This window comes from Pongo abelii, chromosome 2, assembly GCF_028885655.2.
Source record: "Pongo abelii isolate AG06213 chromosome 2, NHGRI_mPonAbe1-v2.0_pri, whole genome shotgun sequence".
In the NCBI taxonomy this organism is placed as follows: domain Eukaryota; kingdom Metazoa; phylum Chordata; class Mammalia; order Primates; family Hominidae; genus Pongo; species Pongo abelii.
This window is the reverse complement of record NC_085928.1, coordinates 140,470,675-140,497,833: the sequence shown is the minus strand read 5'-3', so window position 1 is coordinate 140,497,833 and position 27,159 is coordinate 140,470,675. Positions and strand designations below refer to the sequence as shown.

The 27,159-nt window shown below is 39.5% G+C and overlaps 3 protein-coding genes across 46 annotated transcripts in view; 1 reads left to right on the top strand and 2 right to left on the bottom strand.

Moving 5' to 3' along the window:
• NEK11 (NIMA related kinase 11) overlaps nucleotides 1-3,231 on the bottom strand; it is a 329,806-nt gene extending 326,575 nt beyond the window's left edge. For 6 of the 37 annotated variants that reach the window (XM_063722200.1, XM_054552597.2, XM_063722203.1 and 3 more), the window contains exons 1-2: nucleotides 2,080-3,227; nucleotides 202-471 (exon numbers count right to left, since the gene is read on the bottom strand). In XM_063722200.1, the coding sequence (XP_063578270.1) occupies nucleotides 202-371 (170 nt within the window). In that variant the 5' untranslated portion in view covers nucleotides 372-471; nucleotides 2,080-3,227. Of the gene's footprint in view, nucleotides 1-201; nucleotides 472-2,079 lie in introns of those variants that run through there. The other 31 variants (XM_054552608.2, XM_054552598.2, XM_063722195.1 and 28 more) reach the window with 17 other exon arrangements.
• A 68-nt stretch (nucleotides 3,232-3,299) lies between these two features.
• ASTE1 (asteroid homolog 1) lies at nucleotides 3,300-16,175 on the top strand. 2 transcript variants are annotated; one of them, NM_001131709.1, is given in 6 exon segments: nucleotides 3,300-3,571; nucleotides 4,483-4,599; nucleotides 4,742-6,068; nucleotides 11,361-11,571; nucleotides 13,719-13,914; nucleotides 15,666-16,175. In NM_001131709.1, coding segments are annotated over 4 exon segments (2,040 nt in total). In that variant the 5' UTR covers nucleotides 3,300-3,571; nucleotides 4,483-4,599; nucleotides 4,742-4,766; the 3' UTR covers nucleotides 15,997-16,175.
• ATP2C1 (ATPase secretory pathway Ca2+ transporting 1) overlaps nucleotides 13,346-27,159 on the bottom strand; it is a 160,058-nt gene continuing 146,244 nt past the window's right edge. For all 7 annotated transcript variants that reach the window (XM_054552579.2, XM_054552580.2, XM_024245404.3 and 4 more), the window contains one exon: nucleotides 13,346-13,906. In XM_054552579.2, the coding sequence (XP_054408554.1) occupies nucleotides 13,811-13,906 (96 nt within the window). In that variant the 3' untranslated portion in view covers nucleotides 13,346-13,810. The remainder of the gene's footprint in view (nucleotides 13,907-27,159) is intronic.

Genomic DNA, 27,159 nt, shown 5'->3' with positions numbered 1-27,159 from the left:
TTAGTAGAGACAGGGTTTTGCCATGTTGGCCAGGCTGGTCTTCAACTCCTCGCCTCAAGTGATCTGCCAACCTTGGCCACCCACAGTGCTGGGATTACAGGCATGAGCCACCATACCTGGCCTGCTCCATGTTCCTAATCAGCTAAGACCTGCAAACAAAAAGCAGCCTACTCAAGATTCATCTGAAGCATTTTTACTTACAGTTCCTCTCCTCGTTTGGCTTTCTTGTCTGAAACCAGATAGACAGTTCCAAAACTTCCACTGCCAAGTTTTTGTTGAAGCACGTATCTTCTTGCAATCAAGGTCTTTGGATAAGTGGAAATGGCTGTTGATCCACTCACACACTTAGCTGCCTCTTGGAATTTCAGCATTGCTCCAAACAAGAGAGAACTGGTTCATTCATTTATAGGAACTTAACATTCCAGTCTCCTAAGAAATGGTCAGATTCATCCAAACAGTGTTGGTCAATTCCTTAAAGATGAAAAGTTAAAAGATCAGGTCTAAAGGATGCTAAACGATCTCTAACAAAAAGTGTAAGTGCAGTGATATCTGTACCTTGATCAGCAGACTGAATGACACCATATTGGTTAACAACTTGAAAGAAAAATGTTAAAAGGTAGAGATACCACAAATTCCAGTAGAAGGCAATCTTTCACAGGAAAAGCCTCTCTTTGTACATTGAAATTTGGCAGAAGTGAATTATAGCCAACTTTCCACAAATTTCTGGGATGTACATCTGTTTTACAATGAACAATCTCTTCATTTATTTAAGATTTATACTCCCCACCTACTTATAAAAGAATCCAAATACAAGAACATTATCACTTCCTTAAATCTATACATCTGCATCAAGCTTTTTGTAATGCCCTCTTCCCACCTTATGTTTCTTTGGTTTACAAAGAGTGAGTTAGGATTAAATGAGGAATTAGCAGGTGCTGTTTCCTTTAGATTTATTTTTTTCTGTAGTTGTTAAACCACAGTTTTTGTATTTATTAGGACAGATGCAAAGAAGGCAAGGATTGAGAGAGAATTTTTTTCCCATGCTCAGCAAATTCTAGTTTCTGAAGTTCCTATTGTACACATTGTGTATAATCTCTCTGGATTAAAAACAGGAAGAGTTACAAATTCAATTCAAGCCTAAAATCGCATTTAATGTCAGTGGAATATAAATGTTACAGATAAATCTGTAATTCCTCAGGGAGCTGTGAGACTTGGCAGTTATGAAAGGCAGGACTGTTTAGGCCGGGCGCGGTGGCTCACGCCTGTAGTACCAGCACTTTGGGAGGCCAAGGCGGGCGGATCACGAGGTCAGGAAATCGAGACCATCCTGGCTAACACGGTGAAACCCCGTCTAATACAAAAAAATTAGCCGGGCATGGTGGCGGGCGCCTGCAGTCCCAGCTACTCGGGAGGCTGAGGCAGGAGAATGACGTGAACCCAGGAGGCGGAGCTTGCAGTGAGATCTCGCCACGGCACTCCAGCCTGGGCGACAGAGCGAGACTCCATCTCAACAAAAACAAAAACAAAAAAAAAGAAAGGTAGGACTGTTTCATATGAGTAGGTACAAAGTAAAATCACTTTTATTTAATCAGAATGTTAAATGTTTTGTTAGTTATCAAGAAAAGTGTGCTTTTGTTTTAAATCTATATAGAAATAACATTTTAAATTGAAAACTGCCCACACCTTGAAGTTAGGTTTTCATATTCAACAACTCCAAAACTATGAGACAAAAACCTAGTTTTAAAGGATGGTCAGTGGGCTTTACGTGGTGGTGTCCGTCAACCACAAAAACTACTAGGGCAATTAACCACAAAAATCCTCGAAACAGAACATAAGTAAATGCCCATTTACAACACTTTCCTTCTTAAAATGTATGAATCAGTTAAGTTGTACCTGATACCAGTGAGATTAGGTACCAGCTTTTTTTTTCCCTCCCAAAGACATGTTAGTAAAATCTGCTGAAAAAACAACCAGAGAGCAGGCCTCTAAATATACCTTTTGTTTTTACTTCCCCTTCACCGTCATAAAAGTGATGCCGTCTGGCCATACTAAGCTGTTCAAATAAATATATGGACTTACAGACTTTCCAACTGAAAAGGGTCCTTCAGGTCACTCAGTAATTCTCCTTATTTTAAAGATGAGATTAAGTTTCCTTTTAGGGAAGGACAGAATTAGGGACGGACAGAATAGTTATGAGAAGTTCACTTCTAGCGGCTCTTATTTGTAAAGGACAGTCTAAACCCAGCAGTCCTTAAGTAGTCTGGTCCAGGCTGCAGAAGACTCTGGGACTATGTTCCCTCCCACCCAACCTCACAGACTCAGCCCTGCCACCCCCATCCCAGTCCACTTTTAGGTCATCCATTCCATTAGTCTCCTCTGTGCAACCATAAACCTACCCAAGAATGTGTCGCATTGTCTAGATTCTAGAACTATCTGTTCACTTGACAACACCCTCCCCCTCGAGGTTTGTGAGTGAACTTGGGCACTGCGAACACATCTTCTTTATTTCTGCATCCCCAATCCCTGGCATAACGCCTGGCATATACTAGGTGTTTAACAAACCTTGTTAAGGCAAATAAGTGTCCAGCAGATCAACTGCCGCCCAAAGGAGAGAAAAAATGTTGGTTAAGAAAGCTAGATGGGAACTTGGAGAAAGTTACCACCTTGTGCAAACTACCCCTTCTCGGGGGCAAAAGACAACGGAAGGAGTACTTATCACAAGTTGAAAACCAGTAGTTATTTTCCCAGGTAATAAGAGGAAGCCAATTTGTCACCAGGTTCTGCTACTGCAGAAATCTACCTTTAAAGTAAACCTTAACCTTAAGGTAAAACGAACAATTCCTTGCTTTTTCACCTTTTTAAACATTTACATTTTGGCAAAGCAGGTTAACGTTTATTGAGGGGCACTGAGACTGGAGTACATTTGGAGGTAAGACGTCCAGGAAAGCGAGGAGATCGCAGCCATGGAGTCCTAGAGATTCGGAACCCAGCCCGGGCAGCTTGAAACCATTACCTTCCCCCTCGCAGGGGAGCCTGGCGAGCCCCAAGGAGCACAGTTCGCTTTACCTTTCCCTGTCGTGGTCAGAGCGGCGCCCGGGGCTTGCCCAAGTCTTGCGGGTAATCGGGCAGGCCTCAAACTAGGGGCAACCACACCCACCGAGCGCCAGACACCGCGGGCCACGGCTGTTTGGAACCGTGGCCAGGGAGACGGCGCGGGGCATACTGGGAAGTCGGGGCGAGGCGGCACCAAGGCGGAAGTGTTCGCTGACCCAAGTAGGCAGAGAAAGCAGAGGAGGACCGGCGGGCCAAGCTTTCCTAGCCTGACAGCAGCCATTTCGGAACGTAAGTCCCAGCCCTCTTTAGCTACTTAGCGCCTCCGGGCCCGAGAGCACCTGCTCCTTGGCGCAGTCTGGCGCCACAGGCATCAAGGAACTGTACTTCCCAGAGACGTCACACCGGGAGACTTCCGGTTCCCGCTCTTGGGATTGGACTCCTGCGTGCAGGAGCCAGTCCTCGCTGGGCTCTAGCGGGCTTCTGATGGAGGAGCTACTCCTCTGGGAGGACAGAACAGGTGGGCTCTGCTGCAGGTCCGGGCGGCGGGTTGTGAGGGCCTTGGTGGCACGGTGTATGAAGGCCGGTGTTTGAAGACTTAGGTCAGACCTTTTGCCCGCCTTTCCCCTATGCAGCTCTGTGGAACTGTGCACGGTCCTGTAATTTGCGTAGGACGCGTTGACACGGTCTCTGCTTATGGACGCTTTACAAAACTGTCTTGCAAAGAAATAAGTACTATACAGGATAAGGTTCTGAGATACTGACAGGGCTGGGACTAGGGTGAGATAAGTGTAAAATGTAAATGGATGCCCATAAAATTCAGTAATCAGGATAAGTTTTAATGCAATCTCTAAAAATCAAAATTATTGCAAAAAAAATCCATGACTGACAAAATGTCACGATTTTAAGTAATAGTAACAGTACCGTGCTGCGCCATATTGAAGCCTGAGGCGCCAAAAGAAAAACCATCAATTCTGATCCTGCGAGTTAAGTTAGCCAGATGAGGAAGCGTAACTGGGCCAGATATGCAAAATAAGATGATGAAAAGAGCTCATGGTTAGGGGTGTAACTGGATAGAGGAGTTCCTAGAGGCATGAAGCAGTTTTCCTTATACCAAAAACTATGCCAATTAAGAAGGGCCCACAAATCCAAAGCCTGAAAGAAGTTCCGTGACTGATTGTCAATACAAAAGAAAAACTTGATCCTTATCATAGGTCCTACACACCTTACTTTACTGAAGCCCAAATGCTTTGTGATTATGAGATGAATAATTATATCATTTTTTTTTTAGCTTAGGACTTTTTACTTTGACCCCCACAAAACAGATACTCTCTGCTGTAAGACGTTGACTATTACCACTTAAGAATCAAAGTTCACATAACTTCTATACTGGTGTGTCAGTAATGGACTTTTTAACTGATTTTTCTTTAGAATTAGCAGCCTCTGTCACCATCCAAAGATCACAACCCATGAAACCATTGAGTTTGTGCCTTGTATCAGAAAGCAAAGGAGAATGAAAAAGCAAGCTAACATTGCTTGAGGATCTAGGTAAGAATTTATGATGTTGATATCTATGTTCTATCTAAAGAGCACTTCATGACATTTGCTATTGATTTAATGGTGCTGGAAGCAATGACTTGGTGCCCCATAACCAGCATCAATTGAAAATGTTTTCTGTTGTTTTAAACAGGCAATTAATTCTTTAGACTGTCATCATGGGTATCCGAGGACTAATGAGTTTTGTGGAAGATCATAGTAATGAGTTCTTCACTGATTTGAAGTTGCGGGACACAAAAATTGTCATTGATGGTTATGCTCTTTTCCACCGTCTTTGCTTCAGTTCAAATTTGGATCTCCGGTATGGAGGGGACTATGATTCTTTTGCAGATGTTGTACAAAAATTCTTTGAATCACTGTTTGCTTGTAATATATGCCCATATGTTGTATTAGATGGAGGATGTGACATTTCAGATAAAAAGCTTACGACTTTAAAGGATAGAGCTAGAGAGAAGATCCAGATGGCCCATTCCCTTTCTGTTGGTGGGAGTGGGTATGTATGTCCCTTACTCATACGGGAAGTATTCATACAAGTTTTGATCAAGCTGCGGGTATGTTTTGTCCAGTGCTTTTCAGAAGCAGATCGGGACATTATGACACTTGCTAACCATTGGAATTGCCCTGTGTTATCGTCAGATAGTGACTTTTGCATTTTTGACCTGAAAACTGGGTTTTGCCCATTGAATAGCTTTCAGTGGAGAAATATGAACACTATTAAGGGCACACAAAACTATATTCCTGCCAAATGCTTTTCCCTTGATGCATTCTGCCATCACTTCAGCAATATGAATAAAGCTCTACTACCTCTCTTTGCGGTGCTATGTGGAAATGACCATATTAATCTACCCATCATAGAGACATTCTTAAGTAAAGCACGTCTTCCTCTTGGAGCTACCAGTTCTAAAGGGAGGAGACACCACCGAATCCTGGGACTTCTGAATTGGTTGTCTCATTTTGCCAACCCTACCGAAGCACTAGATAATGTTCTGAAATACCTCCCAAAAAAGGATCGAGAAAATGTTAAGGAACTTCTCTGCTGTTCCATGGAAGAATACCAACAGTCCCAGGTGAAGCTGCAGGACTTCTTCCAGTGTGGTACTTATGTCTGTCCAGATGCCTTGAATCTTGGTTTACCAGAATGGGTATTAGTGGCTTTAGCTAAAGGCCAGCTATCGCCTTTCATCAGTGATGCTTTGGTCCTAAGACGGACCATTCTTCCCACACAGGTGGAAAACATGCAGCAACCAAATGCCCACAGAATATCTCAGCCCATCAGGCAAATCATCTATGGGCTTCTTTTAAATGCCTCACCACATCTGGACAAGACATCCTGGAATGCATTGCCTCCTCAGCCTCTAGCTTTCAGTGAAGTGGAAAGGATTAATAAAAATATCAGAACCTCAATCGTTGATGCAGTAGAACTGGCCAAGGATCATTCTGACTTAAGCAGATTGACTGAGGTAAGTATTTGTAATACTAATGAAATTTTTGTAAAGTACTTTACAGTTTACAAAGTGCTGTCTTCTATATTAGTTCACTTACTATAACAAACCGATGAGGTTGAGTGCTATCTTGCCCTCATGTCGTAGCTAAGAAATCTATAACTTGAGTGAACTAGGTAATGTCTTAGCCAGAAACTGTCAGTGCTAGGACTCAAACCCAGCTCTTTTAGCTCTAAATCTACCATTTCCACTGTACTTCAGTAGTCTGTGTTATCTTCACAGTTATTACTACTATATTGATATTACTACTAGGTTAATACTAGCTATCAATAGAATGGGGTTATGTGGCTGAAAAAAAAAGGAAAAAAATTCACAACTGCAAAAAAAAAAGTGTATAGACACTAATCATAGGCACAACATCTCAGACTACATCGGATTTCAGATAAGATTAGTACTGATACTAAGGTCTAATTTTTTAACTTTTATTAATGAATACCTTTTTTAAAATAGGTTTTTGTGTCATTATGGTTATTTGCCTAGTTTGATACAGAAAACATGACTCTTAGCCTAACTCAGTGATGCTTAAACCTGAGTAACACTCAGACCACCTTTTCAAGGAGAAAAAAAATCTCATGGATCCCAGTGTTGTCTTTTTATATTACATATATATTTAAAATTACAAATAGATATGAAACTATGCTGATAAAAGAACTAGATTTAGACATTAAATAGAGATAACTTTAAAAAAAAAAGCAATTGCAATGCCCATTAGGGGGTTTTCTTAGATCCAATGAAATATTCAGTCTCATAAAACTCACAGACCACACGTGGCACTAGTCTACTCAAGGATGTAGGACGGCACCCACAGCTTCCCAGTGGATTTAAGTCAGGTCTTCCTTTTCTGTCAGAGTTCTCCCAGCACTGTTATCAGTCTACACCAAAGGTTTATCACCATTGGTGATTTTGTCCCCCAGAGGACATTTGGCAATGCCTGGAGACATTTTTTGTTGTCCCTACCTAGGGAGTAGAAGGGGTAGTGTTTGCTACTGGTATCTAGTGGGGAGAGGCCAAAGATGCTGCTAAATTTTACAACCTGTAAGTCTTACAGTGCACAGGAAAGTGTCCCGTAACAAAGAATCTCTAGCCCAAAATATCAGTAGTACCATTCCCTGGGCTATACAGCTGACCAGGAACTACTTAGCCTCTTCATCAGTCACATCTCAGACAGGAGATGAACATCATAGTGAATGAGTGCAAGAGCCTTCTTGGCATTGGGCAGTGAGTCCAAGAGCCTTCTTGGCATTGGTGAGTGACTGTTAAACCCCCAGGGTTTCTTTAGTTGGGGGGGGAGGCGGTGAAGAAAATGTTTTGGAATTAGTGATGGCTGCACAAGTTTATAAATAACTAAACCAAGGCAAGATGGCTCATGCCTGTAAGCCCAGCACTTTGGGAGGCCAAAGTGGGAGGATCACTTGAGGCCAGTAATTCAAGACCAGCCTGGGCAACACAACAAGACACTGTCTTTACAAAAAAAAAAAAAAAAAATTAGCCGGGCATGGTGGTACAGCTACTCAAGAGGCTGAGGTTGGAGGACTGCTCGAGCCCAGGAGGTCAAGCCTGTAGTGAGCTATGATTGTGCTCCCTGTTGAGCAAAACCCTGTCTCTAAAAATATATATACACTAAACCCACTGAATTGTATACTTTAAAAGGATGGCTTTTATGACATATGAATTATACCTCAGTTAAATAAAGGAGAAAAAAGGTTTCAGTAGCTTAAAAGCCCCGTTCCCTATAGGATCCAGTCTTTCTTATAATAATTCCATAAACATAGCTAGGTCCCTGCAAGGGACATCCTACTTACAAGACACTGCACTCAAGGAAGCCCCAAGATATGGTGTCCCCATCAGGTGTTATAGTTCATTTATATATAGTTTAAGCTTAGATGCAATTTTATAAGTCATTTTTATAATGCTTGGTAACACAACTGACAATCTACCTTTAGCACATTTCCAGGGGTACAAAACTAGAAAGTGGAGCGTAAGTCAAATTCTCAAACAAGGGATTTATTAAAACTTTACCCACACCAATAAAATTCAAACTAGCTACATTATTAATGTTTTGCTGAAATTACATTTCTACTCATAAATGGTGCTGTTGGGGAGTTTTTTAAAAAAAAACTTAATGGCTTTACTGAGAAATAAGTAATGTACAGTGAAGTGCACATAAAGTGTGTACTTTGATGAGTTTTGACATGTCTACATCTGTGAAGTCATCCTACAATTAAAATAATCAATGTATCCATAACCCCTAAAGTTTCATCGTTCCTTTGCAATTCATGCTTCCTTGAGTATAAACACAGTAAAGTGCCCAAATAATTGTATAGCATGATACATTTTTGCAGGGTCTATGCATCCATGCAAAGAGGATCCAGATGAATCATTATCACCACCCTAGAAGCTTCTCCTAGTGTCTCGTTCCAGTCACTCGCTCTGCAACTCTCTATAATCACTCTCCTGTTTAACAACACAGAATAGTTTTAACTGAATTTTTACTTTAGAAATGAATTCTTTCATCTGGCTTTTATTCCATGTGAGATTCATTCACATTGCTGTGAGTAGTTGATCATTCATTTCTCATTGCTGTAACATTATTCTGTTTTGGTATATTACCATTATACACTTATGAACTTTTTTTTTTTTTTCATTATACAGCTTATGAGCATTTGGGTTCTTTCCAATCTTCCATTTCCATGTGTTCATTAGCCATGTGATATTCTGTTATATGAAGTTTCTGTACAGTTTTTTGCTCATTTTTATCATATGAGTCCTTTGTCAAATAACATATTGTGAATAGTCTCTCCCATTGTTTATTCACTCTTTAGTATGTTTTGATGAACAGAAGTTCTTAATATACTCTAATTTAAATTTTTATTATTTATGGTTACCACTTTTGTGAACTGCTTAAGAAATTGCCTACTCCAGGGTCATGAAAATGTTTTTTTGCTGTTCACATTTAGATCTGTAACGTATCTAGAATTGGTTTTTTGTGGGTACGTATGGTGTGAAATAGGGATCAGGACACCTTTTCCCCCCAAATGGAAATCCAACTGAATCCATGAGTATAGCAGGCTGCTTATATTCCTTGCTAAGTAGAGATGACTTCAGTGTTCTCATCATTTACCTGGATTCAAAATAGAGTGAAATTTTAGTTCATTCTCTGTGCTGTGCTATCACCCAGCTTTCTCTTGGCATAAACTTATCAATTCTGAATTTAGCTCAGTGCTAATGGTCCTAATCAGCCCATGAAAATTATAAATGTACCAAGTGCTAATGTGATTCCAAACACAAATGCAAGTACAAGTATAGAAACCTTGTGATAGTACCTATTCATTTTTTTAGATCTTGTTGTAATACATTATCTGCTTTGGCCAGCTGTTGTTAATAGAAACTTTATACAGTCTCTCATTTAATTCCCACAATAACCACATGGGATAGGGTTTCATTTTGGATATGTTAGTTGCAATGGACAGAGCACCATTCAAGTTAACCAATGGGAGGTTAATCATAAGGAGACACAAAAGTGGATCATTCTTAAGGGAGTAAGCCAGCCAAGACCAGTCTCTCTTTGGGCATCTCTGCCTCTCGGGGCAGCTGCTTCTGCAGGCTTGTGCTTTCCCTCCCCCGGGAAGAGGGAAAGTAGTTGTCACATGGGATAAAACCTAACTAACGTTAAGGGCTGTGAGTTGAGTACTTCCCCTTTTGGAAGGGACTGAGGACTGGTGGGTTTGATGAAACATCTTATACAAGTCTTTATAATGACCATTTTACAGATAAGTCAGACAGACTGTAGAAAAGGTTGGAAACCTTTCGACCAAGGCCATAGGGTTAGTGCAGGGCGGAACTTCTCTGAAGTCAAAGTCCAGACTGCTTTGTTTATGAAAAGTTGTAACTTGGCTCTATAATTCAGTAATTTAAATATTATATATCAGAAAAGAGTTGGTGTATTTTCTTACTTAGTGCATTTTAAAAACCAGTTTAAGAGTTTAGTTTCCACTTCACTTAAAATTTAAGTAGTTAAAACTACTTCCAGTAGGGGTGATTGGTTATACTATAAAGCTCTTTGCATATTTCTAATTTTAAAATTTGTATTACAATATTATTAAAAGCAGTATTTAGAAATAATCGTACTATTTAAAGTTTTCATGCATTAATGATAAAACTATTTTGTCTTTTATGATGTGTTTTGTTTCAGGTTAACATCTCTAGTTTCAGCTGTCAACCACTCTTTCTACTAACTAGATATTACGTGCTGAGAAATGTATCACCATCTCAACTTTCCAGAAAGCAGAAAATCTTTTTCTGGCTGTGTGCAGACACTAGGAATACAACTTTTTTTTTTCTTAAAGTTTGATTATAAAGTCCCCCAGAAGATGACCTTTTAATATTCCCGAGTGCATGACCTGTAAGGTCCCTTCTGGTTCTTACAAGGTCTTGGTAATTCATTAAGGTAAAATTATTTCAACAAGAACCTCAGTGCTCTTATAGCTGTTTACTTCTGAGCTTTTATTTGAAGTACACGCTAAACCATGAAGTAAAAGTATGGTGTGTTACTGCAAGCACAATGCAAGTAGTCCTTAAAACATTCCTATCTCCCTTGAATATACCTCTAAGCTACAAGCAGCCACCCTGGGACAATCCCTGTGTGTCTTTTATGCAAAGACAATAAAGCATTCAACAGGGAAGGGACATGAGACAGGACCCAAACAAATAGAAAGAGTATATGCCACAAAGGGTTCCTATAAGCAACGTTTATCTTCTGGAGGCAATTAGTAATGGCATCATGCTGAAGGCAAATGCCTGTTGCACAGGCACATACAGGTGGGGTTGAGTATACAGCTTTGTTTCTCAAAGTAGAATACTTGGGCTGCTAGTTAAAATGTATATTCCTGGGCGCTCTCTCAGATTAATCAATCAAAATTTATGGAGTAGGGCCTAAGGATTGAATTTTTAACAAGCTTCCCAGGTGACGTGCACTGAAGATGCTCACCAGCGTATACAAAGAGGATGGAATGACATAAGTAAAGGTTGTGTAGGAGTGGGCAGTACACCCATTCAACCAACCATATTTATAAAGCATCTTATTAATGTTCTAAATGCTGTGAGTGTGGCTGATTTTTTTTCCCACAAGAAGGTAAGTTTAACAGCTGACAGAAGTTTCAGTAGCATTAAATCTCTTCATGCTATGGTGGAAAAAAGAAATAACAGACATTTCCCAAAGTAACTTGCAGGATGCTTGGTGTGTATTTTCAGCTCTCCTTGAGGAGGCGGCAGATGCTTCTGTTAGAAACCCTGAAGGTGAAACAGACCATCCTGGAGCCAATCCCTACTTCACTGAAGTTGCCCATTGCTGTCAGTTGCTACTGGTTGCAGCACACTGAGACCAAAGCAAAGCTACATCATCTACAATCCTTACTGCTCACAATGCTAGTGGGGCCCTTGATTGCCATAATCAACAGCCCTGGTAGGTAACTGGAAATTACAGGAGTATATTGTGGCATGTTGCTTGCAAACTGTTTACTCGAGTTTACACAAACAAAAAAGTATTCTTGGATTATTTACTCCCATTAATTATATCAGAACTTAGATGTGGAGGCACCAAAATATCATTCATTCATTGGTAAATATTTTTTAACACTTCATGTGCCAGGCTCAGTGCTGGAGGGCTCGAATCTTAAGTATACAGCAGTGAGATGTGTTGGGATACTGCCAACTCCCATCTGTTTGGTGGCACCTACTGCTTTAACTTGTGAAGTGTTGACAGTGTATTTTGCCAGCTGCATTTTGTATTCCATGTTACCTATCCAATTATTAGCACAGCAGCGTCATCACAAGAAACTTGCCCAGAAGTGAAACTTCTAAATACCTACAACCACTACATTTTTGCTTATACATCTTTTTATTCCTTTTTCTCTGCTGTAAGTTTCAATTAGTATGTAAGTAATGATGGCAGAAATAGTCATTTGTCTTTTTTTTTTTTTTGAGATGGAGTCTCACTCTGTTGCCTAGGCTGGAGTGCAGTGGTGCAATCTTGGCTCACTGCAACCTCTGCCACCTGGGTTCCAGTGATTCTTCTGCCTCAGCCTTCCGAGTAGCTGGGATTACAGGTGCCTGTCACCGCACCCAGCTAATTTTTATATTTTTAGTAGAGACGGGGTTTCACCATCTTGGCCAGGCTGGTCTTGAACTCCTGACCTTGTGATCCACCCGCCTCAGCCTCCCAAAGTGCTGAGATTACAAGCATGAGCCACCACGCCCGGCCAGTAATCTCTCTTAAATACACTGAGGCAAGTTCATCTGCATATAATACCAGGTGAAGTAAATGCTGAAACATTGGGACACTTTAATACTTTAGTGGAATATCCTCTTTAAAGATTATGAATGCTCTAACACTGTATAAACATGTATAATAATTATACTCTAGAATAGTACTATCTAATATGGTGGCTACTAGCCACACATGGCCAAAGTTAAATTCCATTTAAATTAAAAATTCAGCTTTTCAGTCACACTAGCCACACTTCAAGTGTCAGGTAGTTACATATGGCTATAGGCTAGCCTACTGTATTGGACAGCACTGCAGAAAGTTCTATTAGATCGTGCTACTCTAGTTTGCTATTTTAATAAGTTAGATAAAAGAATGAAACAGCATGGATTCCTGTTTCTAAAGTATTAAGGCTCAAGCTTGACAGCTGTCAGAGGGACTGTTGTTATATGACAGCCAATTTAACACAAAACAAATCAGTTAAGTCCCACTGCTGCTTTATGAATAAAGGTTTAGCATATTTCCTCTAATTGAATAATAAATACAGTATAAGAAAGCTCTCAGAGCACAAGACTATTAAGTTTTTACCTGAGTCCAAGAGAAGGGGCATGTCAAGGGTCTGTTTCTTTTCTTTTAGGAAATGTGGACCCTGTACCCAGGCAGGCTCAGTGCCTTGCTCCTCGCTAGTTGGTAAAAGGTGGGCCTCCTTTTTATTATTTTCAAATTGGTCCAGATGTTATTTTGTGCACCCCTGCCCAAACAATCTGTAGAAACTTACAGCTAAAAACACGCAACATTCCTTATTTCCTAGGATTGTTGCTTCTTGCACCTTATCCTCTACTATGAAAAGAAAATGATTATTTGCCAAATTCTGCAAGTCATACTTTAGCTTCCTCCTATAAAACACAGAGGTCAAAATGTGTTTTGAACACACAGGTTGTTTCTTTAACACAAATGCACCACAGCATGGGAGTTTTGGTGAAAGAGAACAGTAAAGAGAATAATATTTAATAGTCATTTGTATTTTTCATAGACACAGATTTAGGGTTTAGAGAATTCAAATGCAGACATGTTTATGGTCAGGTAGCAGACCAGTGGAAAAGATCTTATTTCAGGGAAAAAGTAAATTCTGATGGGTTGAATAAAGTTAAGTCATCATTAAAAAGACAGTTCAGTATCAATATTTCAATTTATACAGCAAGGCATTTATGAAGCCAGAAAAGAAAAACATCTTACTTTTTTAAAATTAATTTCTTTCTTTATAGAATTTGTAGTATATGTGGAGAAAATGAAAAGCTGTTACAGTGCTTTTGGAAATACTGCCCTTGGGCTGTTTCTTTATTTAGGTAAGGAAGAGCTGCAGGAAGATGGTGCTAAGATGTTGTATGCAGAGTTCCAAAGAGTGAAGGCGCAGACACGGCTGGGCACAAGACTGGACTTAGACACAGCTCACATCTTCTGTCAGTGGCAGTCCTGTCTCCAGATGGGGATGTATCTCAACCAGCTGCTGTCCACTCCTCTCCCAGAGCCAGACCTAACTCGGTAAGCACCATGGGAAACTTTAGTTCAGATGGAAGCACACAAAAGTAAACACAGTACTTTCACTTACATTTAAAGCAACAAAGTTACTTAAAAAACAAAAACAAAAACAAAAAAAACTAATCTTAGTGTAACTGATTTTGAGTCACTGTTACAGCTGAAGAGCTGGAAACGGGAAAAATATTAAATAATTTCCATATTCTCAAAGAATGTTTCCATGATTCAATCCAATTTTAAAAAATCAGTTCAAGTAAAACATTAATATGTGGGAGAGGGGAGGTAATCATTGGTAGGATATAACTCTCTCCTTTCCCCTTGGTCTTTAAATGTCACTTTGTAGAGCCTTTTTCTGATAACCCACCCTAGTGAGACACACTGTCTACCCTCATTCACTCTAGTCCTGTTACTCTGGTTTTTTTTTTAATTGCATTTCTTACCACTTGGCATATGGCTTACTCATTCATTCAAATATTAAATGCCTACCCTGTGCTAGGGTGTAGGGACAAAAACAGAATCTCTGCTCTAATGGAGCTTTCATTCTAAGTAAGATGATGAGTAGATGCCCAAGTGAACTTAACCTAGGATGTTTGCTTTACCAGGCAAGAAAGACAATAAGGGAGTTGAGCCTGTGTGCCACAGAGTAATTATAATGTTTGTCTGTGGAGTTTAAGCTGGGTATGATAAAAAGAAGTGACAGCAGCAGTAGGGTGTGGAGCAGTGAAAGAAGTGATAGGATCAGTGGATTGGACATCTTGGTAATTGACCATCCAGGAGGTACTTGAGGGAGAGATGAAGATAAAAAGGAGATAGATTGTGTTTTGTTTGTCTCTCCACTCAGATGTAAACTCTATGGGGGAGGGGCTTGTCTTTTATTTGCTGTTGCAGCCCCAATGCCTTCAATACTTTGAATGAGGATATATGGAGGTATATAAAATATGGTGGGACTTTACATGTTTCAAGGTAAAAAGCCTCCTGGCAGTAAACAGTGTTGTTAATATATCTCTGGGCCTTATATCTGAGCTAACACAAATAAGACTAATTGGCCTTTGACCCATGGATTCTTTATTTCTTTCGTTTAATAATTTAAGGCCATTCTTGACTGGATCCTCTTTAGTTACCACAAATCCTTTTAAAACAAAACAGGAAATGCAAAACCAAACAGTTCTCTTAATAATGATTTAAACAGCAGGACTGTTCTTGAATCTTAGCATAACCAAGGCTTTTTACACAGAGATTTTACACTGATTAAATGATGGTTCTACATGGATTGCTAAGGTACCAGTTTATCAGCTTTGTCCATAACTAATAAACTTGTGGATTCCAATTAATCCCGTCTTCTATTTGTGAAGTAGGTTTTTTGTCTCAGTGAATGACCTTGCAAATGATGCCAATAAATTTTCTCATATTCTAACAAACTGCCTGTTTGGTTTATCAGGGTCATTTTAAATTCCTTTTCTTTAAAATTAAAGTGTTAAAGACACCTGCTCAGCCTGGGGCTAGCTGCAAAACCACTAAGCATGCATCATGTAATTTGTTGATGAAAAGTTTTTAAGTATCACCAGCAAAGAATCTTTGTCATACCAGCTCAGTTCCTTCCTTCAAAGAACAGATTATTCTTAAGTAATTTCAATAATATTATACAGCAATAAGAGCTCTCATTGTTTAGATGCATTTGTTGAAGCTATGTCAATGGTAGTTATCCTATTGCACTGAATTAGTTCTTTAACAACATACTTTTTTCTTGCTTTGAACAGACTGTACAGTGGAAGCCTGGTGCACGGACTATGCCAACAACTGCTAGCATCGACCTCTGTAGAAAGTCTCCTGAGCATATGTCCTGAGGCTAAGCAACTTTATGAACATCTATTCAATGCCACAAGGTCATATGCCCCCGCTGAAATATTCCTACCAAAAGGTAGATCAAATTCAAAAAAAAAAAGGCAGAAGAAACAGAATACCAGCTGTTCTAAGAACAGAGGGAGAACCACTGCACACACCAAGTGTTGGTATGAGGGAAACAACCGGTTTGGGTTGTTAATGGTTGAAAACTTAGAGGAACATAGTGAGGCCTCCAACAATGAATAAAACTCAGTTTGCATCAAACTAGATGTATTTAATATAATCCTTACTTAAAATTCTTCTGTTACTGCCCTTGAAACAATTGGCTTTTTCTTTAGGACTAACCTGTTAGGGGATAAACATCACAATAATCTGAATTCCAAGTTATTTTGTATTTTGTTTTTAATAAATACAACTTGATTTAAGAAGCTTCTGTATTTCTAAATATGTTTGAAACCATGTTTATACTTCTCATGTTCCATTTCAGCAGGTTAATGGTAATATAGTCTATACGCTTTAAATTGCAGCAATTTAGCCAGCTATATTCTCAGAAAGAGTAGAAGTCTCACTCAATTATTGCCTTTAAGTAGCAGCTGGTTATCATTTCAAAAATTTTTAAAAACAGTTTCCTCTTTGTACCTTAGTATGAAGTCTGGGCAATGAAAGTTAGAAGGGAGGATGCCAGACAGAAAACTGTCTCTACTAAAAGTAAGTACTTAGTCAATGAGCCCATAACAGGATTGAAGAGCACTTTAGGTGCACTCCAGGTTTTAAAGCAGAAGTTGAAACTAATGGCCCCAGCCAAATAAGAAACAGCATCCTGAGCTATTAGACCTGGAGAAGGAGGAAACAAACAGTGAGAAGTGAAAATATCAGAGATATATGCAGCAATACCAGACCCTATGCCCTCTTTATACTATAGATTTTGACCCATTAATGAGATGTGAAAGTATTTAATGAGTCATACCCAGCATTTTTTAATGAAAAAGTTAGAATGGAAAATATCAGATATACATATCATGTATTAGGTGATTGTGTAAAATATATTCCTTACTGTGGACTGTAGGGAAAAAGTTTAAAAGGTACTGCTCTGGAAAATACTGCCAAATAGAGGCCGCTAAAATGAGAAATACCCAAAGAGTTGTGAAGGTGCCGGCCAGTTCCAAATGAGAACTTGAAAATAAAGAGAACCAAGTAGAATAAATGCATTGGGCAAGATCCGAAAATATACTCAACCTTCATTTAACTTGTATTCATACAAATTGTGTTCTTCCTTCTGTACTCTCCCACTGGTATATTCCATCAGGAACAGCCCTAAAGGTAGCTTTAAAGCTGCCATTTTGAGCAGGCCTGTGTACAGTTCCTAATATCTGATAAACAATTTTCTTTACTTTACTAGAATTACCATACTCTTAGAGAAATAAGCCCAGCATCAGCCAGTGTCAAACACACACCTGCCAAGTGTTGACTTTTACAAAAGGCACAATACATCATTTGCTCCTAGAGTATTCAACCCTAACAATTACTTTGTTAAATAAGAGTTCTTGAAATAAGGAAATTTTTATTATTTTCAGAGGATTACATGGGAGTTCCTCAGTAAGGTTATTTTTATAACCTTACTAACAACCATCTGCAAAGAGATGGTTATTCCCAGAACAACTAAGAAAAGAGCAGTCAAATACATCTATTTTTGAGAAGAAATGTTACTGGAAAATAATGTATCTAATGAGGACTACAAACATGTGAGACCGGTGCTGGATGTAGTGGCTCACGCCTGTAATCCCAGCCCTTTGGAAGGCCAAGGCGGGCAGATCATTTGAGGTCAGGAGTTCAAGACCAGCCTGGCCGACATGGTGAAACCCTGTCTCTACTAAAAATACAAAAATTAGCTGGGCATCATGGAGGGCACCTGTAGTCCCAGCTACTCAGGAGGCTGAGGCGGGAGAATTGCTTGAACCCGGGAGACAGAGGCTGCAGTGAACCAAGATCGCGCCACTGTTCTCCAGCCTGGGTGACAGAGCAAGACTGTCTCAAAAAAAAAAAAAAAAAAAAAAAAGAAAAACCATGTAAGACCATTGTTATACCAAATCCTCCCTACCTTGATTCCTGGAGTTTGAAGCTAATCTGGAGATTATATTAATATAACTGTCCCATTTCCTGGGTTATCATCAACACTGCTTCTTAAAACCACTGAATTACATCTATCATGTTTTTCTTTCATTAAAAGTGTCCTCCTCCAGCAGAAGTAATAAGTCAGGTTCCTTTCTCTAACCATGGCACTCAGGACCATTCCACTGAAATTATCCAGCCTTGCAGTAAAGGAGTGAAAGTCTAATAATGTCCCTTTAAGTATACTACTCTGGTGTATATCTTCTCCTACATGTATTAGATGAGAGGTCACGGGCACTTCACAGGAGTATGTAAGGTGGTTCACTGAAGAATGATGACATAGCACCTGAACCCCCTGCAGAAGACATTCTTGTTCAGGCTGCTTGGGAGACAACACACAATGAAATGACAAGAGATTATTTTATTAAGTTGGTGCAAAAGTAACTGTGGTTTTTACCATTATATAAAGCAGTCTGTCAAGTGCAAAATGGCAAAGTGCAGACTGAATACTACAATAAGGAAACAGCAGTCAGCAGGATGAGAAGAGGTTAAATCACAGGAAGATTCTCAGACCTGGCTTTTGACCTGACTTTAAAGAATAGGAATTTTAAAATTGAGATCAGATATATATTAGGAACACCTGTGTAGAAGCAGAATATTATACATCCCATATTCCCTTTCCAAAATCTAATTTCCTATGTTTGCAATCAAGTGATTAGGTCCTGCTCTTTCTAATTCAGTTCTAACAAATGAAATCTCATCTTAGGCTTGGAAACTGTCTTCAATTAGCAGCTCAAGTAACAAAAGGAACTCTGGGCAGCTAAGATGAATAAATTTTAGAGAGAAAGCTGCAGAGACAGGAAAACTTTTACTATAACCTAATCATGTTCTGTATTTAGTGGTGATAAAATTATACTAGAAGTCTATTTTTTACAAGCACTTTTTGAGACACCTGGCCCTTGAAAGTTTAATGTGCATCCTGTAAATATAATCACAGGTCTTTCATGCCATTTGATCATGGGGAAAGAATTTAAATTAACCTTTTGGCATCTGAATTTGAATTTCAGAAGATAAAGACCATAGCTAAAAAGCCCTTAGAATTATCTTTTTCTCCTTTGTGCACAAAAGGAAATAATGACTATGCCTCAGTTGCCCTACCTGCAAAATAAGGATTATAATAGTCCAAATTATTGTGTAAAAGATACAATAACATGTATTTTTAAGTTACTTAGCACAGTGCCTGATACTAAAAATGTGTTATAAGTGATAGCCATTGTTATATCCACACATGAAAAGCCAGGGCAAAGCAAGGAATGTGGGAAGAAGTGAGCGGGTGTTAAGCAGTACAAAGATTAAGACAATGTGAGATCAGAGTTGCCACAGGTTTAAGAGCAGAATTTTGCAGAGGCAAAGGAGATCAACACTATCAAATAAGGTGAAGAAGAGAAATGGGCAGGAATGTGAGAATATTACAGCAACTCCAGCAGTAACCACACTGGAAAGGGTAGAAAACTACCAAGAGAATTTCAATGGGCAGCCAAGCTCAAACTTGGAAAATAATGAAAAAAGACCAGAAGGAATTATCCCCATCTGAGTACCTGTCCCCCTTGAGCCCTTTTTCCTATTTTCAGAGAGTTTTCTGTAGTGTTTTTAAAGCTCAATTTGAAAGAGCCCTTGGCATGTTAAAAGACAGAAAAACGTGGCCGGGCGTGATGGCTCACACCTGTAATCCCAGCACTTTGGGAGGCCGAGGTGGGTGGATCACGAGGTCAGGAGATCGAGACCATCCTGGCCAACATGGTGAAACCCCGTCTCTACTAAAAATACAAAAACAAAATCAGCTGGGTGTGGTGGCGGGCGCCTGTAGTCCCAGCTACTTGGGAGGCTGAGGCCAGAGAATGGTGTGAACCCGGGACGTAGAGCTTGCAGTGAGCTGAGATCGTGCCACTGCACTCCAGCCTGGGCGACAGAGCAAGACTCTATCTCAAAAAAAAAAAAAAAAGAAAAAGGTGAAGAGCAGATATTACCATTTCCTAGGAATTTCCTCTTCCTGCAACTACCAGGGTTATAACCTGGCCCTACTCCATAATCCTAAGGAGGCCAAACCCAGTTCTCCCCCTAGCAAGTTTGCCAGATTTCACTGGGTGCTGCTCTCTACCACATGCTGTTTGGCTGGCTGGCGTACCATGAACCTGGACAGCACCTGGAAAGCTGTCAGTACCAAGACCAGGAAGTTCCATGAAAGGATAAACTTTCAGTGGTGCCTGACTCAAAATGTGACACTGTATTTTCAATAAGATAGATGTGGGGTACTTGGTGTTTATCTCGTAATGTCTTTTAATGACACATTTCAGTCATCACAGCTGAAAGTGATTCTGCATCTTGTACCAATTTGAAATTAAATATTACTCTTGGAAAAATATATTAAAAACATGCCACCCCACTTTCAGCAACAGCTTTCTGAGCCATACAGGAAAAGCTGCTTCTGCATTTCTTTCCAGAGGTGTGAGTAATACCAAATTCAAGTCCATCCAGCTGTAAAAATTCTAAGATGAGAACTTCATGTTGAGGAAGTTAGTTTTAAAATTTAAAAGGCATGACTGCACCAGGCCATATAACAGTCTGTTAAAATGAGAGAGGTAAATGAATGAGATAATACATGAAAGAAGTATTTCCAGCTAGTTTCACTGGATTCTGTTTTTAGGGAGAGAAATCAAATGAAAAATGAACATGTTACAATGCACATGCAATCCCTTCTATTCCTGCTATTCCTGAAAACATTCTATTTGGTTAAAATAGCTAAGTCTTTCTCTCAAAATATAAATATATTTTTATATTTATGTATACATGCACATATACAGTCACCTTTTGGTATCTGTGGGAACTATGCAAATATGTTTTGGTTTAGATGTTCTGTTCTGAAAAAATGAGTTAGTGAGTATATTTTTTCTCTAAGACTGAGCTGTTAGGATAGTTTAGTTTCTGCTATTACTAAATGTTGTCTTCTCTAAGCAAGATAATATACTTTAGCCTATTCAGATTAAGCTTTATTTCTCTGGGTTTGTACAACCAATAGGAGGGAAACCTCCACTTCTCTTCTGCATCCAAGAGGTAGAAGTGAGCCCATCAACCAGACAGGAGCAGACTGCTTCAGATGGATAAAAAATTGGGTGAGCAAAGAGAGAGAGATGGGAAGCACAATTCAGATGGGACGGCAGATCAGAACACTCCAGCCACTGTAAGAACAAGAAGCCTTGATAATGCGATGGCATGTCCTCCTGGTTGATTATGTTTTAACAACAATCTGAGACACTCTGACTTTCTCTACATGGGGGCCTTGATGGAGACTCACAGTAGTCACTGACATCAAATCTGCTACCAAGAGCATCCATTCAAGAGAGAATATACTGTTGGGAGATTGGAGGGTAGAGAAAATTGATGGTACTTCCTTTCTAATCCACTGAATGCAAGGTACAGGACTATTTTCCTCTTTTTGAATATCTAAATGAGTAGGCAAACTTTCTACGAAGGGCTAGATAGTAAATATTTTAGGCTTTACAGGTCATATAGTCTCTTGCAACTGCTCACCTTTGCTGCAACTGCTCATCTTTGCTGCCACAGCATGACAGTGCCAATCAACAATATTGTAAATGAATGTGGATAGTTGTGTTCTGATAAAACTTTATTTACAAAAATAAGCAACAGGAGAATTTGACCAGCATGGCACAGTTTTTCTTTTCTTTGTCTCTCTCTTTTTTTTGAGACAGAGTCTTGTGCTGTTGCCCAGCCTGGAGTGCAGTGGCGCAATCTAGGCTCACTGCAGCCTCCACCAGCCAGGTTCAAGCAGTTCTGGTTCTCAGCCTCCCAAGAAGCTGGGATTACAGGAATGCATCACCACGCTCTACAGATTTTTGTATTTTTAGTTTCACCACGTTGGCCAGACTGGTCTCGAACTCCTGGCCTCAAGCAACCTGCCTTCCCCAGCCTCCCAAAGTGCTGGGATTAAGGGTGTGAGCCACCACGCCTGGCCATAGTTTCTACACCAAAACTAAATAATAGCTCCGTGTGGGTGAGTTAAACATGATCAAATTAAACTATTTCCGTAACTTGTAATACCTCTAGCTGATGCATGGACCATCCAACCATCCAGACCCACTCCATATAGAAAAATACTTACAAAATCTAATGCAATCCTATTACGCAACCACACAGATGAATATGAGACAGGAATAGGAATTAAAACATACTAATTTGTAGCTTCTTAAAATTGATCTAATAATGCTTAAATGTAAAGTTTGTCATGTCTTTCCTATCAGACATACATTTTCTACACAGTCACCTATTTGTAAGATGCACATACCACGTGTTTCACAGTATGCCTGCAAGATGAAGACCTGATAAGAGCAATGGTCCAGGCATTATATGGTATTTTATTTATGACCCTAAGATGGCACCAAATTGTCACTTGTCAACTAAAGGGCACTTTGGTATACTTATCAGAGAAAACTTTAATAGAAAATTCTTTAATGTAGTTGAGAAGATTAGTAATTTTTTTAAAAACTGTATTAAAAGGCACATTTTCAAAAGCTACAAATCCAGAGCCCAAAAATGGATCTCTGGAATTTATATAGAACAATTTGCTCAGTTTCTGGCATTGGGTGCTCATAACAATGAGATGTGGTTTCTACTCAAAAGGGTTACTAAGTAGCGCAATGCAACTATTGCTTAAGAAATAACGATTCCGGGGCACCCTTGGGTTAAATATGAAAAGAAGTTCTGTCAGGCCTAACAGCCATGAAGCCACCACAGAAATGTGGGCCTTTGTCAGCATATTTGTCAGTTTGGCCAGATTTGAGTGAAACAGGATAGGAATAGCAAAATCAGGTGTGTACGGTGACCTGCAAATGAAATACCATCTACCTGGAGCAGCTGTGCAAGCACAGGCTGTTACATCATATATGCTCACGTATACACGAGAACACCAGCAGATTTACATTAGAAAAGGATTTCTAAGGATAAAAACTAATGGCTCAAATAATTGTTTTCACTTTTCTCCCCAAACTTTGACACTTAATTTTGAATGAAAGAGATTACCAAATTTCTGTTTAGATTTATCAACAAGTGTTTTCAACTTAAATTTTTAACGCTTTCTAAAACATAAAATCCCACAATTTTATATGCAAGCTTATTGCTACATTTCAAGAGTGTTTACAAGAAATTAGGCTGGGCGTGATGGCTCACGCTTATAATCCCAGCACTTTGAGAGGCCAAAGCGGGCAGATTGCTTGAGCCCAGGAGTTTGACACCAGCCTGGGCAACATGGCAAAACCTAATCTCTACAAAAAAAAAAATACACAAAATTAGCTAGGTATGGTGGCATGCGCCTGCAGTCCCAGCTACTCGAGAGGCTGAGATAGGAGGATCAATTGAGCCCAGGATGTCCAGGCTGCAGTGAGCCATGATCACACTACAGAGCAACACCCTGCCTCAAACAAAAAAAAGTGTACAAGAAACTGTACTACACACACACACACAAAATAGAAATCTGGAAAGGTTATTCTTGTTGGCATTTCACTGGGCTCTGAAGTAGAGGTAAAAGCTCTGATTCTCAACATTGGGACAGAGAAAAAAGGATTTCAACTTAAAGTAACACTGTCCAAAATGATCTGGAAATGGACTGTATTGGAGCATTGTGTAGGATATGAGGCTAGAAAGGCCAAAAGAATTACGAGTAAAATTTAAAAAAATAAACAGGCCAAGCGTGGTGGCTCATGCCCATAATCCCAGCACTTTGGGAGGCTGAGGCGTGTGGATCACCTGAGGTCAGGAATTCGAGAGCAGCCTGACCAACATGGTAAAACCCTGTCTCTACTAAATATGCAAAAATTAGCTGGGCATGGTGGCACAGGCCTGTAATCCCAGCTACTTGGGAGGCTGAGGCAGGAGAATCACTTGAACTCAGGAAGCAAAGGTTGCAGCGAGCCAAGATCGCACCACTGCACTCCAGCCTGGGCAACAGAGCAAGACTCCTTCTCAAAAAACAAACAAATGAAAAACCAACATTGTTTTCTACTCTTCTGCCGTAATTACTCATTCAGAGTAAGTAGCTGTTTTCTAATGGTAATGTTATTTACTCATTGGGGTTTCCTTACGTGGCATATGCCTTAAGCTATGTGGTATGCCACGTAAACAGACACACACATACACACACACACACTCTCACCTCTTAGAAAGTGTCTTACTACAAGTATCAAAAAAAGTGCTACCAGTAATTCAGATCAGTGTTTTCCAGTCAGTAGTAACCTTAATAACAGATTCCCTATTAACATTCAACAACAAAGGAAATTGAAATATTCTTATCTTGTCCTTCTGCATTTTGAATTTACACAACTGTTTGCTGATTAATAACTATGCTAAAATAAAGTTTTTAAAGAAAATCTTATTCTGTCAAAGCTGAGTTTACTTTCACTTATCGCTTAATTTAACAACAAGAAAAAAAATGTATGCTTGTTTTTCTACTAGCTTCTAATTAGTCAGCCATAGCTTTGATTAACATATCCGGCTGGGAAATCTCAAAGACACCACAAGCTTTACATTTCAGATGGACCTGTGTCCCACTAAACCCTGCTTAGCTTAGGTTCTTCTGCTAATAGCTCTACTATTCAAGCCAAAGGCCACAGACTAGTATCTTTTCCATTTTCCTTTTCTCCTGTCCAGTCATGTCAGTGCTCTCTCTCAGAAGATATAAATTCAAGGCTGGGCACAGTGGTTCACACCTAATCCCAGCATTTGGGAGCCCAAGGCTGGTGGATCACCTGAGCTTAGGAGTTCGAGACCAGCCTGGGTAACATAGTGAAACCCTGCCTCTACCGAAAATACAAAAAAATTAGCCAGACATGGTGGTGTGCGCCTATAATCCCAGATACGCAGGAGGCTGAGGTGGGAGGATCGCTTGATCCTGGAAGGTAGAAGTTGCAGTGAGCCGAGATCACACCACTGTACTCCAACCTGGGGGACAGAGTGAGACCCTGCCTCAAAAAAGAAAAAAAGAAAAAGACAATTCAAATTCCATGCCTTTCTCTCCATCCTGACTGCCACAGCTCAATTATCCCTTTACTCCTTAAGCTTCCTTGATTTTCTAATTGGTCTCCCTATTTCAGTCTTCACAATTGACCCTCTGTGCTTCCATCAGCATGTTATGATACAAAAATCCAAACTCACATCAAACTCTTGAAATGCCCTGGCATGCTATCAGACAAATCAAATGTCTCTGCTTTCAGCACTAGGCTCCTGCCTATCTCTCCAACCCTTCACACTGTACCTCCTGCCTTAACAGTGTCAAACTCATTGTGGTTTTCACGGATTCCTTATAGCCCCTACCACCACCTCTGCAGAGGCTTTGCTGTTTGGCTGCAATGTCCTACTGCTTCTCAGCTGGAGTTTCCCAACTTAAAATTTGATTCAGCTGGCACTAGTTCTAGGAAATTTCTATGACAAATTTCTTTGAGGATCCCATGAAGTTATTTCTCTCCTTCAGCTACTGTAGCATTCTGGACAGCATTTACCACTCTACTGGATATATTTCACACTGGTCTCCAGAACTGACTGAAAACTTCCTGAAGGCATGATACTACTTTTTCTTTTTAAATCTAAACCTACAACAATGTTTATGGACAACTGTATCTACATTAATACCAGGGACTGGTTAACCATTATCCATTATTAACAATAACCAACTCTTGACAACCAAAACCCAAAACGATGTCATTAAATAAGAGTTAATAGTTCAAGTGGTAACTGAGCTCAAGGAAACTTAATCATCAGAGTGATCTGTCTGTCTAATCACGTACTAGTTAAGGATGAACATCCATACCACGTTTTAGTATGCAAATCAGCTGCTGTTTGGATTGCAGGAGCTCAGTCTTAAAAAGCACTTCAAAGATTTTCAAATGCCAATGTCAAGGAAATATCTAGTGAAAAGTGCACTGGACTTATTTTAATCTATGTGTACTTTTGAAGTAAATGGGCAAAGATCCCTATTTACTTTCTTGAAACAGCTTATTAGCAGTTATATCCCCTGCTGTGTTCATGGGCTCCTATAGGGCAGGGATGCCATTATCGTTCTACTTCTAGCACACTCCAGGTACTAAAAAAATGTAATGAAAAGATAACCAGTTCATCACCTAACTTTATGGGTGAGTCATATGCGGAAGTGAATTGCCAAGTGACAGAGGCAGAAAGCAAGGTAGAGTTAATTAAGTTTCCTAAATATTATGTTTATTGTTTGCCTCCAATTCATTTCAGTGAGAAACTATTTTTAAGTGTGACCAATACTTACTTTACTTATATAGTATATCAAGGAGACCAAAACTTAAGTGATCTCAAAAAGACTACCAATGTAAAATACATACCCTACATGGGCATGGCAGGTAAATAATGTGTCTTATTCTTGTGAGGGTGGTTACTGCTATATAAATAAAGCCTGTATCCTGAGAGGGGAGGGTCTTTGGGTTTCATGGTTTCACTTTTGTTTCATCTCTGGGTCATGCAATGTCCAGCACAAATGTGACACAACATGTTCAGCCTTGTTCTGTGTGGCCAGTTTTGATCATTTCAGAACTGTTTACCTAATCAGTGAATTATTTTCTTTTCTTCCCTGATGTTTAGCCATTATGGGGCCAAATGACTCCATAAGGTAGTCTAACAGAGAAAAACATCAAGTAAGTTAGTATTGTTAGGGACTCTAGCAAGTCCTAGGATTAGGAAATGGGGTAAAAATTTAAAATTTAGATACTAGCCCATTTAAATCATCCATGTCAACTTGGATTAATATATTATGGAAAATTGCAATCTGGATCTGTACTGTACATTCAACTTTTTAAATCATAGATTCTGTGTACTATGCGTTCTCCAGCATCCATATGGATAATTTTAATTTCTGTCTCTTCAGCATCCATATGGATAATTTTAATGCTAATAGTCCCCACTGGGATGTCATTAACTTAAGAAATCATTTTTATTTTTATAGTACAAAGCAAATGAATGTATAGGCACATTTATTTCAATCAAGTCATAATCTGAACCTAAAATGCAAAGCAAAAGATTAACGTGCATTTAATACGTATTTCAAGTATTTGTAACAGAGAATAAAAATCATTACAAAATTAAGGTATGAGACATCAAGTCACTAATGATAGAGTTGATTAGACAATGGCTTCCATGTTCCATCTAATGACATGGAACAATGTACATCTGACAATTCAGCCTTAAAGGGTTAAGTAGAATAAACTGCAGCCAGCT

What these genes read in the sequence shown, in the direction of transcription:
- ASTE1 (XM_054550218.2), top strand. Translation starts at nt 4,767, where the DNA reads ATGGGTATCCGAGGACTAATGAGTTTTGTGGAAGATCATAGTAATGAG. An exon ending in ACTTAAGCAGATTGACTGAG is followed by an intron (nt 6,069 to 11,360) that starts GTAAGTATTTGT and finishes GTGTATTTTCAG; the next exon opens with CTCTCCTTGAGGAGGCGGCA. An exon ending in TGCCATAATCAACAGCCCTG is followed by an intron (nt 11,572 to 13,009) that starts GTAGGTAACTGG and finishes CTTTTCTTTTAG; the next exon opens with GAAATGTGGACCCTGTACCC.